The sequence below is a fragment of the Parambassis ranga genome, chromosome 24 (genome assembly GCF_900634625.1).
Source record: "Parambassis ranga chromosome 24, fParRan2.1, whole genome shotgun sequence".
Classification (NCBI taxonomy): domain Eukaryota; kingdom Metazoa; phylum Chordata; class Actinopteri; family Ambassidae; genus Parambassis; species Parambassis ranga.
The window spans coordinates 10,222,725-10,237,198 of record NC_041043.1 but is presented as its reverse complement, the minus strand read 5'-3'; the positions used below and the strand labels follow the sequence as shown (position 1 = coordinate 10,237,198).

Below are 14,474 nucleotides of genomic sequence, written 5' to 3'. Positions count from 1 at the left end.
CAGTCCTCCTGTTACCCTGTACTGCAGGACAAATAAGGGTCACTCATCAATTCACACACCGACTTTAAACTTGATAGTTCAGTTAGTAGATGCATGTTTTAAACTAACTTTATCTTGTCTGTGTTTCTCAAAGACCCACCCACTGAGCTCCTCCACCACATATAAACCTGTTTCCCCACCAAACAGAACTGATGAAGCTGCAGGAGGAGCAGCGAAACATCTTCAAGAAAACTCTACAAGTCTAGACACCTCTCTTTAATCTTCTGAATTTCACATACACACTGCATGTGTGTACTTTTTGCCAACACTGGATACCACAAGGCCTGCTATTTTTGAGAGCACTGACCCAGTTATACAGTCACACACTGGTTTGCTTCCTGTGTGATACACCTCACTTACTGACAGGTGCTGTCAACGAGATAATCAGAGTTACTGCCCTCACCTGTCAGTGTTCTGTGGTGCACTAAAAGAATCGTAATGAATAACATTTAAAAAACTGTTTTATTTCATGTTAAATAAGTAAATATGAAAGTTGTTACAAACAGTACAGCTACACATGTTCTCCTGCTCTTCCCTTACTCTGGATTAGAAACCCCTTTACAATCATCGATCAACATGAATCAACAGAATTGGTGTCCAGTCATTATGTAAACACATAATCAACAATTTTGTGCAAAAAAATGTTTCACAGATTTGTCTGATTTAGCGACAGCGTTTAATTTAAACTTAAATATATGCAGTTATAAAACACTGTACACCTAACAGGCTAGCTGATTGTCAGTACACTGTTAGAGAAAGGAGATGACGGTCACTTTGAGGTTAGTGTGTGCATCTATAACTGGGCTTCTTTGATAATAGAGGGGGCATCCAGACTCCTGTGGTCGCAGTCGGAAGGTCCCTGTCGATCAGAAGAAGCAAGTTAAAGATTTGGATTCACTGACGCACAAAGAAGATGTTTGGCTTAACAACACTCAAGCTTTTAGACACATTCTGCACACTGAAAGCATTACTTTTAAGAAAAGATGCAACGTTTTCTGTACAGTCAATCAATAAAAATGCAGTGAACAAATAATAAATGTTAGAATTCTATAACACATTTGTTGTTGCTGTGATGACATCACTGATGTTTGAAGACAAAAGGAGCAGTGTTTGAATAAAATATCAGCTCATCAGCTCTTTAACATGCACACAGAAAATGGAAAAAAGGTGAAAGACTGATGTTTACTCAGAGCAGCTAAACTTTAACAAGATAATTAAATAATCTTTGTGGTCAGTGGTCATAAAGGTTAATGTGATCTCCAGCCAGGCCGGAACTAAAAGGAATACGGCACAAATTCCAGTTAGACTAAACTATAAATTGATTACAATCTCGTGACAAAAGGTGGGAGATCAATGTTTTTATATACACTTAGCCATTACTGTGCACAAACTAAATCAGCTTCCAGAAACTGAAGTGAATTTGATTTATTGATCCTTAGGAATAAAAGATGGATCGATCAGCAGGTGTGACGGTGGAGGGTGCAGTGCAGTGCAGTAGGTGATTAACAACAGTGTGTGGTGATTGTTCAGTGCTCCTACCTTTGTGCATCTGTATGATGAGCTAAGATTTGAGAAGATTTTTTTTTTTTTTTGGAAACAGAAAAGATTTATTGATCAGGCTTGAGAAGGAGGAGTCTGCGGCTGGGAGATTAGCGCTGTGGCTCCGTAGTCTTGTCCCGACATCTGTCCCTCCGCCTAAAACAACAGCTACTCATCATTTCTCAGTCAGAGGTTACAGTGCGTGTGTGTGGGCCTCCAGTCAATGCGGTTTATATTTAAATCTCAAAACAAATCCAGATTATGATTTTAAAGGTGAAGTTCACTCAAACATCTGATTTTCAAATGCCGTTTGGACTTATCTCCAATTAAAAAGGGGAAATAGGAATAAGTGATTCTGTATCTTTAAAGAAAATGTCAAGAATATGGCCAAATTATTGCTTTTTTAAATAAAATTTTGAAGAATTTGTTAAGATATTACTATATTATATCATGAAGATGTGAGGCGACTTCAACACAGATCTTGGAGACCCACCCAGAAACAGAAAGAAAAGTGTTATGACAGAATAGAAACAGAGAAATCACACCAATCGGACACTGTTATACACACACAGCATGTTTGTTACACTTTTATCTCAACATGAACCCTTTAGTGCTGCGCTAATAAACAAATCGTATGCAGGAGGATAAGGCTGATACCTAACACATGCAGATGTGCACACACAAAGCATTTATCCCACATCTAACAACGCTTTTGTGTAAAATTGGTGCAGACATGCACAACACAGAGCACACAGCTGGTTATTTATAGAGCAGCACAAGACACAAATATGACTTGGACTGCATGCCTTCAAAGCAAACAAACAAGGACGCATGAGTGAACACTTTTCTTTGCCACAGTATACACTGACAATACACTACTAATCCATTCCTTATTCATTATTCAGTCATATTAATTGTATATTCACAGCCAGGCTTAAGTGACTCTGACGTGTCAAAATGTCCACTATGACAAAAGATGTATTTCCACCACTATTGTTTCTCTACACACACATATACATTGACATATTGATAAGGTTGTGGCTAACGGTTTAAGATTTCCACACTCATTTATCAACAAATCTCCCCTAATCTTCAAAGGATGTCATCACTGTCAACATGGCTACCACTAAACCTTTAGAAGGTGTTGCTCTCAAATGCTTCTTATTTCTTTCTACCTTAGGCCACAAACCTACCAATCAACCCTCATAATCCCCCAACAAACTACCTCCAACACTTACAGTTGCTTTAGCCAGGAGGTTCGCAGTTTGACGCCGTAGATCAGACTTGATTAAGCCTACAGGGAGAAAAAAGACACAGATATACACACACAGGAGAAAATGATGCATAACTGGCATGAAGAATGAAAATAAGATTAATGGTTATGTTTCAAATACGCAGAAAAGCCATGTTACAGTGATTAATTCAATGGCAGGGTGTAATGCAATGTTTGTCCAGTAGGTGGCTCCGATGCACAGACACATGACAGCTTGTTAAATATTTCCAAAGACTGTGCGACAACAAATCTGAGTGTAACTCAGGTCATGCATAATTATATAAACAGCTTCATCACAATTTAATAATTAACTTTAATTCCCACCTAAGAACTATGTGTCACAACAAAAAGTAACCTTTGTGACTAAATACACACAGAGAGAGAGAAAGAGAAAACAAACACTTCTGTATGTATTTCTTGGAAAGAACTGAATATTATAGATGAGAGAGAATGAGAGGGAGGGTTTTTCTTTTAAAACTGGCACAACAAGAAGTCCACTCATATGTCTAAATGCTGAGTAACTTACAAAAAGGCAGTGAGTCAGTCTGTCTGACCTTTGTGAGTGTTTCTCCAGAGTGCACAGAGTTTAGCGCTTCAGTGGCTGATGCATTTTTAAGAAGTTATATATTGCTCATAAAACCCCTCAATGGAGTATGCAAAAACATTTCTGAGGGCCTTTGTTCTGACTGAAGCACAAATAATCCACGAAAAATATACTTTTCTCGGGGAAAGGACAGAAAGGATGGTAACAATTAAAGCAAGCAATACCTGTGGTTAAACTCTGTCTGTTCCCTTTTATAAAGAAATCTCTACAATCTCTAAACCCTGAGCTGCTCCGCATCTTTATACACAAAACACAGTAACAAGTTTGTCTCAAATTACACAAAAAACAGAATCATCTGTATTCTTGGAACCTATGTTGCTTTAAATAAACAGATCAGAAAGAGCTGCAGACAAACAGGATTCTCATGCATGTCTGTATGTGTGACTTAAAATCAGAAGTTGGTTATGACTCCATACATCACACTGCAGAAAGGTCTTACCTGTTATTATTGTGCCTATTAGAAGAAAGACGCACAGGAAGATGTTTCCTGCCAGAGTGCCGAAGCTGTCGATGATCTTCCCCTGGCAGATGGTGAATATAATGCCAAACACCTGTATGTGCAGGACACGCAAGGGTAAAACTGGTGTTCGCACATAAGCACAATAAAGGTGCTTCTGTCATTCAGATGCAAAGGCCAAGAAAGCTACACCTAAGCAGGTGATGTATCTGTATATATTGTGATCTGTACCTGTGCTGAACAGTTGAGGAGTCCTGAGGAGGTTCCCTCTGACTCTGGATACGTCAGCTCCACCGCAAATTCAAAGCCCAGCGGCAGGTAGCCCGTCATGAAGAAGCTGGACACACATTCAGAAAACATACTCAGAAATTATGATTATAGGAACTGCAGCCGCACGCTCCGCTCAGTAATGCATCATATCTTAACATAATAATACTTCACAAGTGGTTAAAAGCTGCATACTACTGTGGGAATTTAAAATGTTTGCCCTTGTTACTGCCTGCGGTGATGTCACATGAGATTCCTTTGCTCACATGACAGCAGGAAGTTATCCTTTCACTGAAGTAACAAACAAAGCCTTCTGGCATGGTGGTCAGTACAGACTCTGTTTCCAGACACAGAGCAGCTGAAATATTGCTTTTGTTTGTTTTTTTTCACCACAATATGTTAAACATTTTCTGATTTGGAGGTCAAGAAAATGTCCTCGACTTTGATACTATGTCATCAAAACCTGCTGAAGGAAGGTTCCAGTGTCTAGGGAGATGAAGGAAGGGATTATAATGTACAGACACACCTATTCTTAATGACTAAACTGAACTCTCTAAAAGGACCGAATGTAATTTACAGGGAAAATAAATGGAGGTTTAATACAGAGCCTTATGTGGAAAGCATCACACTAAATGTGCATAACTTCCTATTTATTTTGGCCTTATGTATATATTTATATTGCGTGTTAACTAATATTTGGGAAATAATTAATTTGACTACCTCTACACTCAAGTCAAATTTCCATTGTGTCATTTTTGTCTGTACCACAGAGTCTCTGTGAAGCAGTGTGGACAGTGTGTGAGTGTGTGTGTGTGTGTGTGTGGGGGGGGGGGGGGGGGGGGGGATTTTCTTGGTGGAATGACTTAAATTAGTTCAATTAAATTAACTAAAATGAATCACGTAGCTGTGACCTATAGCTGTACAGTGTTTTCCATTGAACAGACAGCTAACTGTTAACTTTGCTCTACATAACCAGAATGCATTCATGAATGCATGTGGATCAGTGGGTAAGGTAAATCTTTACCCACTGTGGGTCCCCACTGTGCGTAAGCGTCTATATGTGACAGTGAGAGTCAAAAGACACGCTGTCAAGTGTAACTGCTAACTTTGCCGACTCTACTAAGTTACATTTCATTACTTTCTAGTGAAAACTCATCAGCCTTGAGTAACCTTAACGGAAAACCTGTGTGTTGTGAACACTCAGATTTGTAAGGGTATTTTTTTAATGAGTAGTGCTTACTTAACATAACTCAGAATGTTTATGTAACCTGAACTGATATTTTATAGTATGACAAACTAATTATTTTGACTTTGACTACACTCAAATTTACTGTCATTGCATGAGTAGGCTACACACAAATAGTTCAAAAACAAAATAGTGTATCCACTGACTGACAGAACTGTATTATTCAAGTGTTTTCTCTCATGCACATTAGAAAAAAATAAAAGAACGAATGGATGAAATAATACCCAAGAGATCCAGCAGTAATGAAGACCACCCAGAGGTGTCCCAAACTGAGTGTGGCAGCATAGACGATCATCCCAACCAGAGACATGAAGTACACTGCGAGGGTGGTCTGCCTGAAAGAACAGTACTACAGTTGTCATCATGATAAACTGATGCCTTTTCAGTTTGTAACATTCAATATCACAGTAAGTGCTGCAACACAATTCAATCCAACCCAATTCTATCCACGTGCAGGCCTCAGGAAAAAGGTTACAGTTTATTTTGCAACAAAGGGTAAGTAACTAAAAACTACAAGGGAGAGTAACTCTGGTCAGACACTCTGGGCGACTGCAGCGGAGACTGGATGGGACCAGAGCTGAGCGGGTCCACGATAGATGAATAACTGAGGGAGAGTGGAGGTGAGTGAGGTCCTCTCCACTCTGCCCTGTATCTGCACGAATGAGTCAAATTTATATGAATCTTTCATTGGAACAGTATGTCACACATGATGCATTTAAGGACCATTAAAAAGTTGAAAATCTAATGTTTTTTTCTGTTTTGGTACAATTTTTTGCATTTTAAAGGTGCTACGGTCACTTTCTGACCACTAGTAGTGCTAGAAGTGCATTTTCTATGTCCTCATGAGATCTCCCTAATTTGCATTACTCCTTTTGCATTTTGCAAAACAAAGCCTTGACAATGTCTCATGACAGAGGACATTAAAAACATTTGTTACAGAACTACACTGATCAGGTGGACGCTGCTGTCAATAAACAAGCTGAGGGCCCATGAGGCAGCAAGCAAAAAGTCAGAGAGGTCATTTTGTAGCAGCAGGCCGCACCTGGATAAACAGATACCCAAGAGCCAACAAATAAACACTAAACAAGTCCAGAGGGGGAAAAGACAATAAACAGAATAAAACAAGGTTTGTGTAGCTGCTTAATGAATATTTAAACACACGAGCAGTGAAATAAACTTTCACTCTTTGTTCTCACACTTTCCTGTTTGGCATTTGTCTTACTTGTAAGTTTTAGTTTTGTCCAACCAAACGCCACAGATGAGCGAACCAACCATTCCTGCAATGACAATGGTGAGGCCGATCCGCCCAGCATTCACCTCCTCTCCCTGGAAAGTCAAGAAAGACAGGATGGGAGATGAGTCAGTGACTTTACATACCAAAGTAACAGACCGCAGTATCAGAGGAAGTGTCTGAACAAATGCTTTCTACACACACACACCCTTGCAAAAGCAAAAATCACTGTAAACATAATATGCAGGACCTACGGGGTAATGCTCAATGATCATGCGGTTCAGCAGGGTCCCGACAGCATAGAAACAACCCACGTTCAGACCTGCGTGATGAGAAAACACTCAAACGACAGACAAAACAAAGAGCTCACCCAAGAGCTCGAGACGCTGACACACATACTACACAGAAACAACATTCTGTTGTAAAATACCAACTCATATATATATATATATATATATATGTATACATGTTTGTATTGCTGCTGTGGATTATGTGAAACTGACAGCGACAGGTGGAGGCTGTGACCATGAGGTAAACTTGAGTGAACCTCCTTAGTGCTGCCCCCAAAGGAGCATTGACCGGAGGACAAAGGGACACGTTCACACTAATAATAAACTAACGCTGGTCACATGACTGTGTCACATGATAAAACATGAAAGATCAGGAAGCTGCAGCTTCTAATGATCTGATCATTTCATACCATTACATTATTAATTAATGAGCATTTTAGCATCCAAATCCTGATATGAGGATTGTTTTTTAAAATGTTAAATAATTCAATATTCGTTGGAGATTTAATAGAATTTATAACCCAGACTCTTATCATTTTATCAAATGTCACATTGATCTAATATATTTGTCAAACATTGTCAGACAATAAACAAACTTTGAACCTCTGCAGCACACACTCCTGCCACCACTCTCTTCACTATTTGAATAGTTAATGACGTTTGTGCACTTTTATTGGTAAGATTAAGATAAACCTCACTGCACTTTCAGGGGAATATATATGTCAGCAGTTTTCATGCTGTGATACTAAAATCACTGAGAGATGTGGTTAAGGGTGTGAAGTATGCACTAGTTTATTGAACAATAACCGAATTCTGAGTTTAAAACTGACTGAATACTAAAGTTAGCTCCATTTGTTTTAAACTGTAACAATATAAAACACATTCTCTGCTCATTAAAAGGTGGAGTACGCTAACCACTTTTGCACCTTCAATTACCGTAAGTGATGATGAGGAGGATGAAGGGCCTGTTGCGAAGCAGCCTTCGGATGGAGGCGGTATAGGAGTACTGCTCTGGTGGGATGCTACGAGCAGTGGCCTGGGCCTGAGTCGGGGGCAGTTTAGGACGCTCCTGGAAAACTGACACACACACAAACACACATCATGGTGATCATAGGAAAATCACCATTTTAAATGACACACTGGCTCAAGTAAAAAACCAGTGGGGATTTAGTGGGAATCCAAATGTCTATCCACAGCTGACAGTGCAGCCGACATGCTCCATCTTTATTTTGTATATGGACACATTCAGGCAGAGACGGGCAGGTTCATACTTGAGCAGTTATCTCAATACACATCTACACAGTGAATTTACTCTCTGCCAGCATTTGGCCCTGAGGCCTGGAGGATCTTGAGGTGATAAATGGGTAGAAATGTGCACTTTCAAGACCTCATGGGGAAACACAGATGTCAGACCACCCCCAAGCCCCAGGCCCCCACAGAGAATCTGACCTGAAGGTTTGTGTACAGTAACCAGTGGAGGAAGAATGACAGCTTTTATTCAAATTGGTGGAGCTTAAAGTAATTATATGTAAAAGGTGATTCCCCTTATTCACTCCACCAACCACATCCACCCTCTTTTTTTAAAAAAAAGGACTCCTCCTCTCACCTCTCTCGCTGCACACAGTTTGTGTAAATCTCTCAATCCTAGGACTCTTTCTGCCCTGCTGACTCACAGGCCTGTTGCAGGCCTACAGATGGCCCTGCCAGCAGGACAACCCTCACACATGGCATCTTGCATGTATTTGTGCGGGTGTGATGTGTGCACGAGTTTATATGTGTCATATCATGGAACTGCTGATGCCAACTGGTGTGAATTATCTTACCGTATAATTGTAATATAACCACAAACAGCATGAGCAGCACCGCTTGCTCAGTTTAATCCATGGCACAGCTAAAGAAAAGTCTGTAAACCCAGTAAATAGCCAGTAACCTACAATGCATTCCAGGTGGCCAAAACTTAATAAAATACAGATAAAATGGATAGTTTCAACATAAACATATTTGCATTCTTGCTACAAGGTGAGAGAATCAGTACCACCCTTATGTCTGTATGGAAAATTCATAACATTTGCTGCCTATTTAAAGTGTAGCCCAACATATGAAGCTCTTTATCTGCTGTATAAACATCTGATATTTACCAGCTGTGATAGTGTAGCTGCCATGTGAGTCTGAGTCATGTGACTGTATGTGTGTTATCACAGTGAATTGTTGCCCCAGTGACAGCTACCATGGACGAAACAACCAGTTCTATGCAGCCCACTGTCAGGTAACTTTAACGATGTGTACAACCCTGAGCGTATATGTATTTTCAGTATGTTTCTATAATTGTTTTCTAATTATTAAAAACTTAATTTGGAAGTAGTATTAAAAACAACATTTAACATGTGACTTCTAGGCAAAATTCTTGCCAGCTAGTTCTCAGTCTCCATGCCAGCTAAGCTAACTTTCTCCACTACACCACAGAACTGATAGTGGCATCAACCCGCTCAATTTTTAACAAACGAAAGACCTAGAGTCAGTTATGAAACAAGCTCGTGAAGTCAATAGTAGCACAATGACTGTCCACCACTGCTCACATGAGCAGAGAATGAGCTGAAGTTTGCATTTCAAGCAGTCCTAACACTGGTAGTATTAAATATTCTGCATGGCACTACTAGGAAATGCCTTAACAAGCATCCTTTTGTGTTTAGGAATGCAGAATGCATATGAGCACCCCCCCCTCCCTCAGCCCAAAAAAGACAACGCTGTTTTCATCAGTCTTCTTACCCTGCCAGTGTTCTGTATAGTAATATTATGTACATTTGACCATCACTTTATAAGTTTATAACCTGCAGATAAGCACAACTCATATCCTGTTTGTCATGTTAAGTCATGCTACTTCTCAGTGCTGAGTGTATTTGTGGTCCAAAGGTTCTATATTAATCCAAAAGTAGCAAGAAGCATATTTTTTCCGACTGTTTGTTTCGCTAATGTCCCTTACAAGGAAGCTTTTTGTGTCAGCACAAGCAAGCAAGTCAGCACTTTTCCTCTCCACTGAATGGTCCCTTTTTATAACTGATGTAAATTAAAACCATCATGGGGTAAATCCACTGAATATGGAATTCCCTTTGGCCTGAGCAAGAGAAGCTCTGAACAATACTCATCACAGCCAGAGGGTTTTTACAGCACAAAGGAGGACGACACCGCTGAAACTTCACTCACTTGACTGCTTCAACAACCACGTATCTCTTATGAACGCGTGGTTACTGTACAATCAGTTTTGCATGTAAATTCAAAAACTGACAAAAGTGCAGAAAATCTGCTACCCCTCATGGTGCCTGGCCATGCAGAACGTTTTTGTGGTTACTACCCACTGTCTAAAGGAAAAAAAGAAGAGTATTACAGCCGAGAAAAGTCATGTCGGAGGAGATGATGAGATTCTACCTGCACCTGGAAAAGTTAGCTCAGCAGTGTGGGAGTTTTTTGGATTCGCAACCTGTTTTCGGTCAAACACACAACAGCCAAAGCCTTTAGGTTCTACATCTAACTTACCAAAGACTACGAGGATGAAGAGAAAGGTGGCCACTCCTGCTGTTATGTAGAACATGATGCTGATGTGGTGAGCCAGCTCGTCCATGTTGTCCACATTAGGCACCAGGATGGGAGGCACAAGGAACCCGATGGCAATACCCAGCTGTGTGTACACAACAGACACAAATTCAAGTAAAAAAAAAGAGAAGTTGTGCCTTTAAACATCTTTAAGGTCAGGTTACCATAAATATTAACTGCAGGATAAATCATTTTAAACAATTTTAATCATGAACTGATCATTAATGTCAAACAGTTAAAACCACTACACTGTTTCTTTTATTGCAGCCAAATTAGGAGTCGCATTATCTGACAGATTCACCACAAAAACCTCTAAAACAGACAGGGTATAATGAGTGAGGCTTCAACAATCAAAACTATTTTTCTTGGACTCCACACACTAAGACACTAGAGGTCCTATGTGACTCTGGCATCCAGTCTGGAGTAATCTACACACAGCTGTCAGACACAGCTCTTGCCTCACTACAGAAACACAGCTGCAGCAGGAAAACAAAGTAATACTGATTAAACTCAGACAAACCTGGTTTCCCAGAACTCCTATGGAACACGCAGTGGAAACCTCTTGCTCTCCGAACCACACAGAGGCAAGATAAGATGGAATACCAAGGACGAACACTGTGGCTACAGAGCACACAAACTGGCCAAAAAAGGTGACTGGGAACAGACTGGGACCAGCACTGCCAATTTTTATCCAAGCACCAATGCAGTTAAAGGCTGACCCAACAAGGACAACGTCCCGGATGCCCCTGTTGTCCAACAGCCAGAGGACGGGCAGGATGAGTGGAATGTAAGTGAGAAGGTAGATCATCGACAACCAGTCAATAGCCAGAGAGTCAATGTTGTAGAAACGCATGAATATGTTGCTGATGATGCCATACTGGAGCCACATGAAGGCATTGCTGGCTGAGACGGCGCTGAAGAGAAACAGCATGAACCAGCGGCGATGGTAAAGCTTGGTTTCGGCATTTGGGACCAGCTCTGTCTGGTCGCCTAAAGCGTCAATGTCTAACCGAGGCCCAGAGGAGAGAGTTCTGCCTAAAGGCCCTGGACTCCACTGCAGAGAAGCCAGGCCCGGAGCGAGATTCTTTGCAGCCTTGGACCACGGCCATTCTTCACCACTGAGTTCAGAATTTGCACGGTTGCTTTTCAGAGTATTGTCTTGTGGCATTTCCACTGTCCTGAAACTGGGGCCCCAGGAACGTTCAAGGTGAGAGGTCCTAAGATTTCAGAGGTTGTGTCCTAACAGCTCACTGTCCTGTGTACCAACTGTGAGCGCAGCTGGAGTCACTGTCGTCCCCTGTCCCGTCGCTACAACTCATTGCATGTGATGGCATCGCACCTCTATACTGCATTTATCACCTTCAGTCCTGTCATGTGATGTTAATATAGGAAATGGTCCAATTTAACACAAACCACTCCTAAAAGCGAAAACATTCATTTATTCTGCCAAAAACAGTGAAGACAGAAAACAGGCATATTTATTAGTTAAGCCTCAAGTGAGTGATGACTGACTTGTATGTGAAGAAGACTTTAGGGCCAAGAAAAAGGTTAATATTTCCATGTCTTTGTTATAGTTCACCCACAGATCTCAGCACTGTTTAAAATCATTCCTAGAATATTCAGGTTTTCCAATCATTTTGCATGAAAGGTGTTTACAGTGTATACTTTGAGTTGTTTATAAAAGTATTATCTGTGCTCTCAGATTATAAAGACACTGTGGGCTGCACAGATGTTGCAATAAACCTGATGGGACGCTTGTGATATCATAAAGTGGTCTGATACACAGGCAGTTTGGTTGTAATAAAAAACACCCATGACACAACCGAACTACAGCTTGATTTGTCTGTAAGATTTAAGTCACAATTTACATGTAAACTCACAACATGCCATTTCTGTTTTTATTGAAACCGAATCCAAAAATCCCAGTTTGCTCACTCTGTTGCAGATTTTCCAGCTCTACGTGGTGACTTTTCAGTGACATTTACTTGCAGTTGATGTTGAGGTGACTCAACTGTTGTTTGTTTCCGAAACTTTAAGTGTTAACACTGATACTTGTGCGCTTATACCACCAGTGGCACGCTGCTGATCTTTGCACCCGTGCCTGCTTATTTGGCTGTGCATGTGAATTTTGAAATGCCCTGCTGCTACTGATTAAGACAGCAGAGCAGCACAATAGCAGCACACTATCCAAGTTTTTGTGTGTGTGGGAACTCTTTAAATGTCAATCTTAGAGTGAAGAATTTTGTTTATGTGACATGATGAAAACATCCTTTGCATGTATGTTTTTCTATTGCAGAGGCATTGGCGTCTGAAGATGTGCCAGTTTCATGCACCTTTTATTTTCCAAATACTCAAGACCAATATCTGTCATTTTGTTCCATCTCAGTTGTTTAGATGTAAGTTGCAAAGTTTAGGAGATTTCTGTTTTTGGAGATATGGTGTGGTGGTGTGCCATAAGATACAGACTAAAGAAGAAGACGTAAAATAAGTCTCAAACCAACTTATTTTATGTGTGTTTGTGGTAAGAACATATGGCACCACTTGAGAACACCTTTGAAATAATTCTTTTTAGTGTTTTGTTTTACTTCAAGTATAAATAAATGTGTTAGGTCTCAGTTTTAAGATGTATCATTGCGCTGAAACGTGCGTAATTACGCAAATGTGCCAGATGTGGGAATGTCCAAGTGATTTGTGGTTAGTGGAGCTACTACATACAAGCCACATCAGTGACCAAGTCGGTGAGGGGTTAATTTGAGTTTATGATTAGAATGTAGACTTAAACTCGCTCCACATCATACCTGATTCCCAAAGACTCCGATGGAGCAGGCTGTGGACACTTCGTGCGAGCCGAACCACACCGATGCGATTCTAGATGGCATCCCGAGGATGAACACCTGCGCCAACGAGCAGGAGAACTGTCCCAGAAAGGTGACCATGAATAGATTAGGTCTGACGCTGGCCACTTTGATCCAGGTCCCGGCGCAGTTGAGTGCCGTGGCGACCAGCGCGATGACCCGGAGCCCTTTCTTGTCTAGCAGCCAGGTTACCGGGAATATGAAGGGAATGTACGTCAGCATATAGATCATAGACATCCAGTCTATGGTAAAGGCGCTCACGTTGTAGAACTTCATGAAAATGTTGTTGATGATGCCGTACTGTATCCATTGGAAGGAGTTGCACAGTGAGTAGGAGCTGAACAAGAGGACGATGATCCAGCGCCGTTTATACAGACGGGTGGTTCGCAGTCCTTCATGACCGTCCGGCTTGATCCGATCGTCGGGGCGCTTCGGCGCGTCTCCCGACTCTAGTTTCACATTGTTCTCCAAGTCCGTTTTAGTGTCATCCTCGTTTAGTCTAGTGTTTTCCGGGACTTGTTTCTCGCTCATATTCTCAGTGTACTCATTGGAGTACAACCTTAACGCTCAACTGCCGTGTTAAACCTCTGTAAAGAGAAGTGAAACTCGCTGTTTCATGTAAAAACAAAATCCGTTCAAAGTGACACGATGACAAAAACAGACAGGTCACAGCAACTTCTGTACAAGAGGTCCCATCAGAAATCAGGAAGTCGTTTCAATGTTTGAACACACAGTATGTTTAACAGTGGATCAAGAAGTAAAGACACTACAACTTCCAGCTCAGTCGTGTCCATTAATTCATTTCCACCAACGGTTGGAAGTTCAGCTGTCGATTGACGCACAAAGCAAGTTAAAGCACACAGAGCTATATCTAGTTTACAGAATGTTTGTGCTTATTAAAGGTCGAGTTATCCAAGCGTTAACACGTGTAGGGAGCGCAGGCTGTAACCCTCCACCCGGACCTAAAAGTGGTTTGGGGGGGGGGGGGAACAAAACTCAGGGCGGAGTTTTCTAATCTGTGCTTTGTGTTTGGATCCGAGCTAACTGTACCGCTGAGATACCTGATAATCTATATGATGTGCAAT

At 41.0% G+C, this 14,474-nt stretch overlaps 1 protein-coding gene across 3 annotated transcripts; it reads right to left on the bottom strand.

Annotated features, from left to right (window-relative positions):
• Positions 1-482: 482 nt before the first annotated feature.
• Positions 483-14,346, bottom strand: flvcr2b (FLVCR choline and putative heme transporter 2b). Of its 3 annotated transcripts, none has more exons than XM_028397272.1 (10): positions 13,333-14,346; positions 10,478-10,619; positions 7,883-8,023; positions 6,911-6,978; positions 6,648-6,751; positions 5,650-5,760; positions 4,144-4,249; positions 3,895-4,006; positions 2,817-2,872; positions 483-1,734 (listed from the first exon to the last, which is right to left on the bottom strand). In XM_028397272.1, the coding sequence occupies exons 1-10, from the start codon at positions 13,918-13,920 to the stop codon at positions 1,654-1,656; spliced, it is 1,509 nt and encodes a 502-aa protein (XP_028253073.1). In that variant the 5' UTR covers positions 13,921-14,346; the 3' UTR covers positions 483-1,653. The 3 variants fall into 3 exon arrangements, with proteins under 3 accessions (XP_028253073.1, XP_028253074.1, XP_028253075.1); XM_028397273.1 differs by having other exon boundaries at positions 483-898; XM_028397274.1 differs by lacking the exon at positions 13,333-14,346 and adding an exon at positions 11,055-11,717.
• Positions 14,347-14,474: the final 128 nt, after the last annotated feature.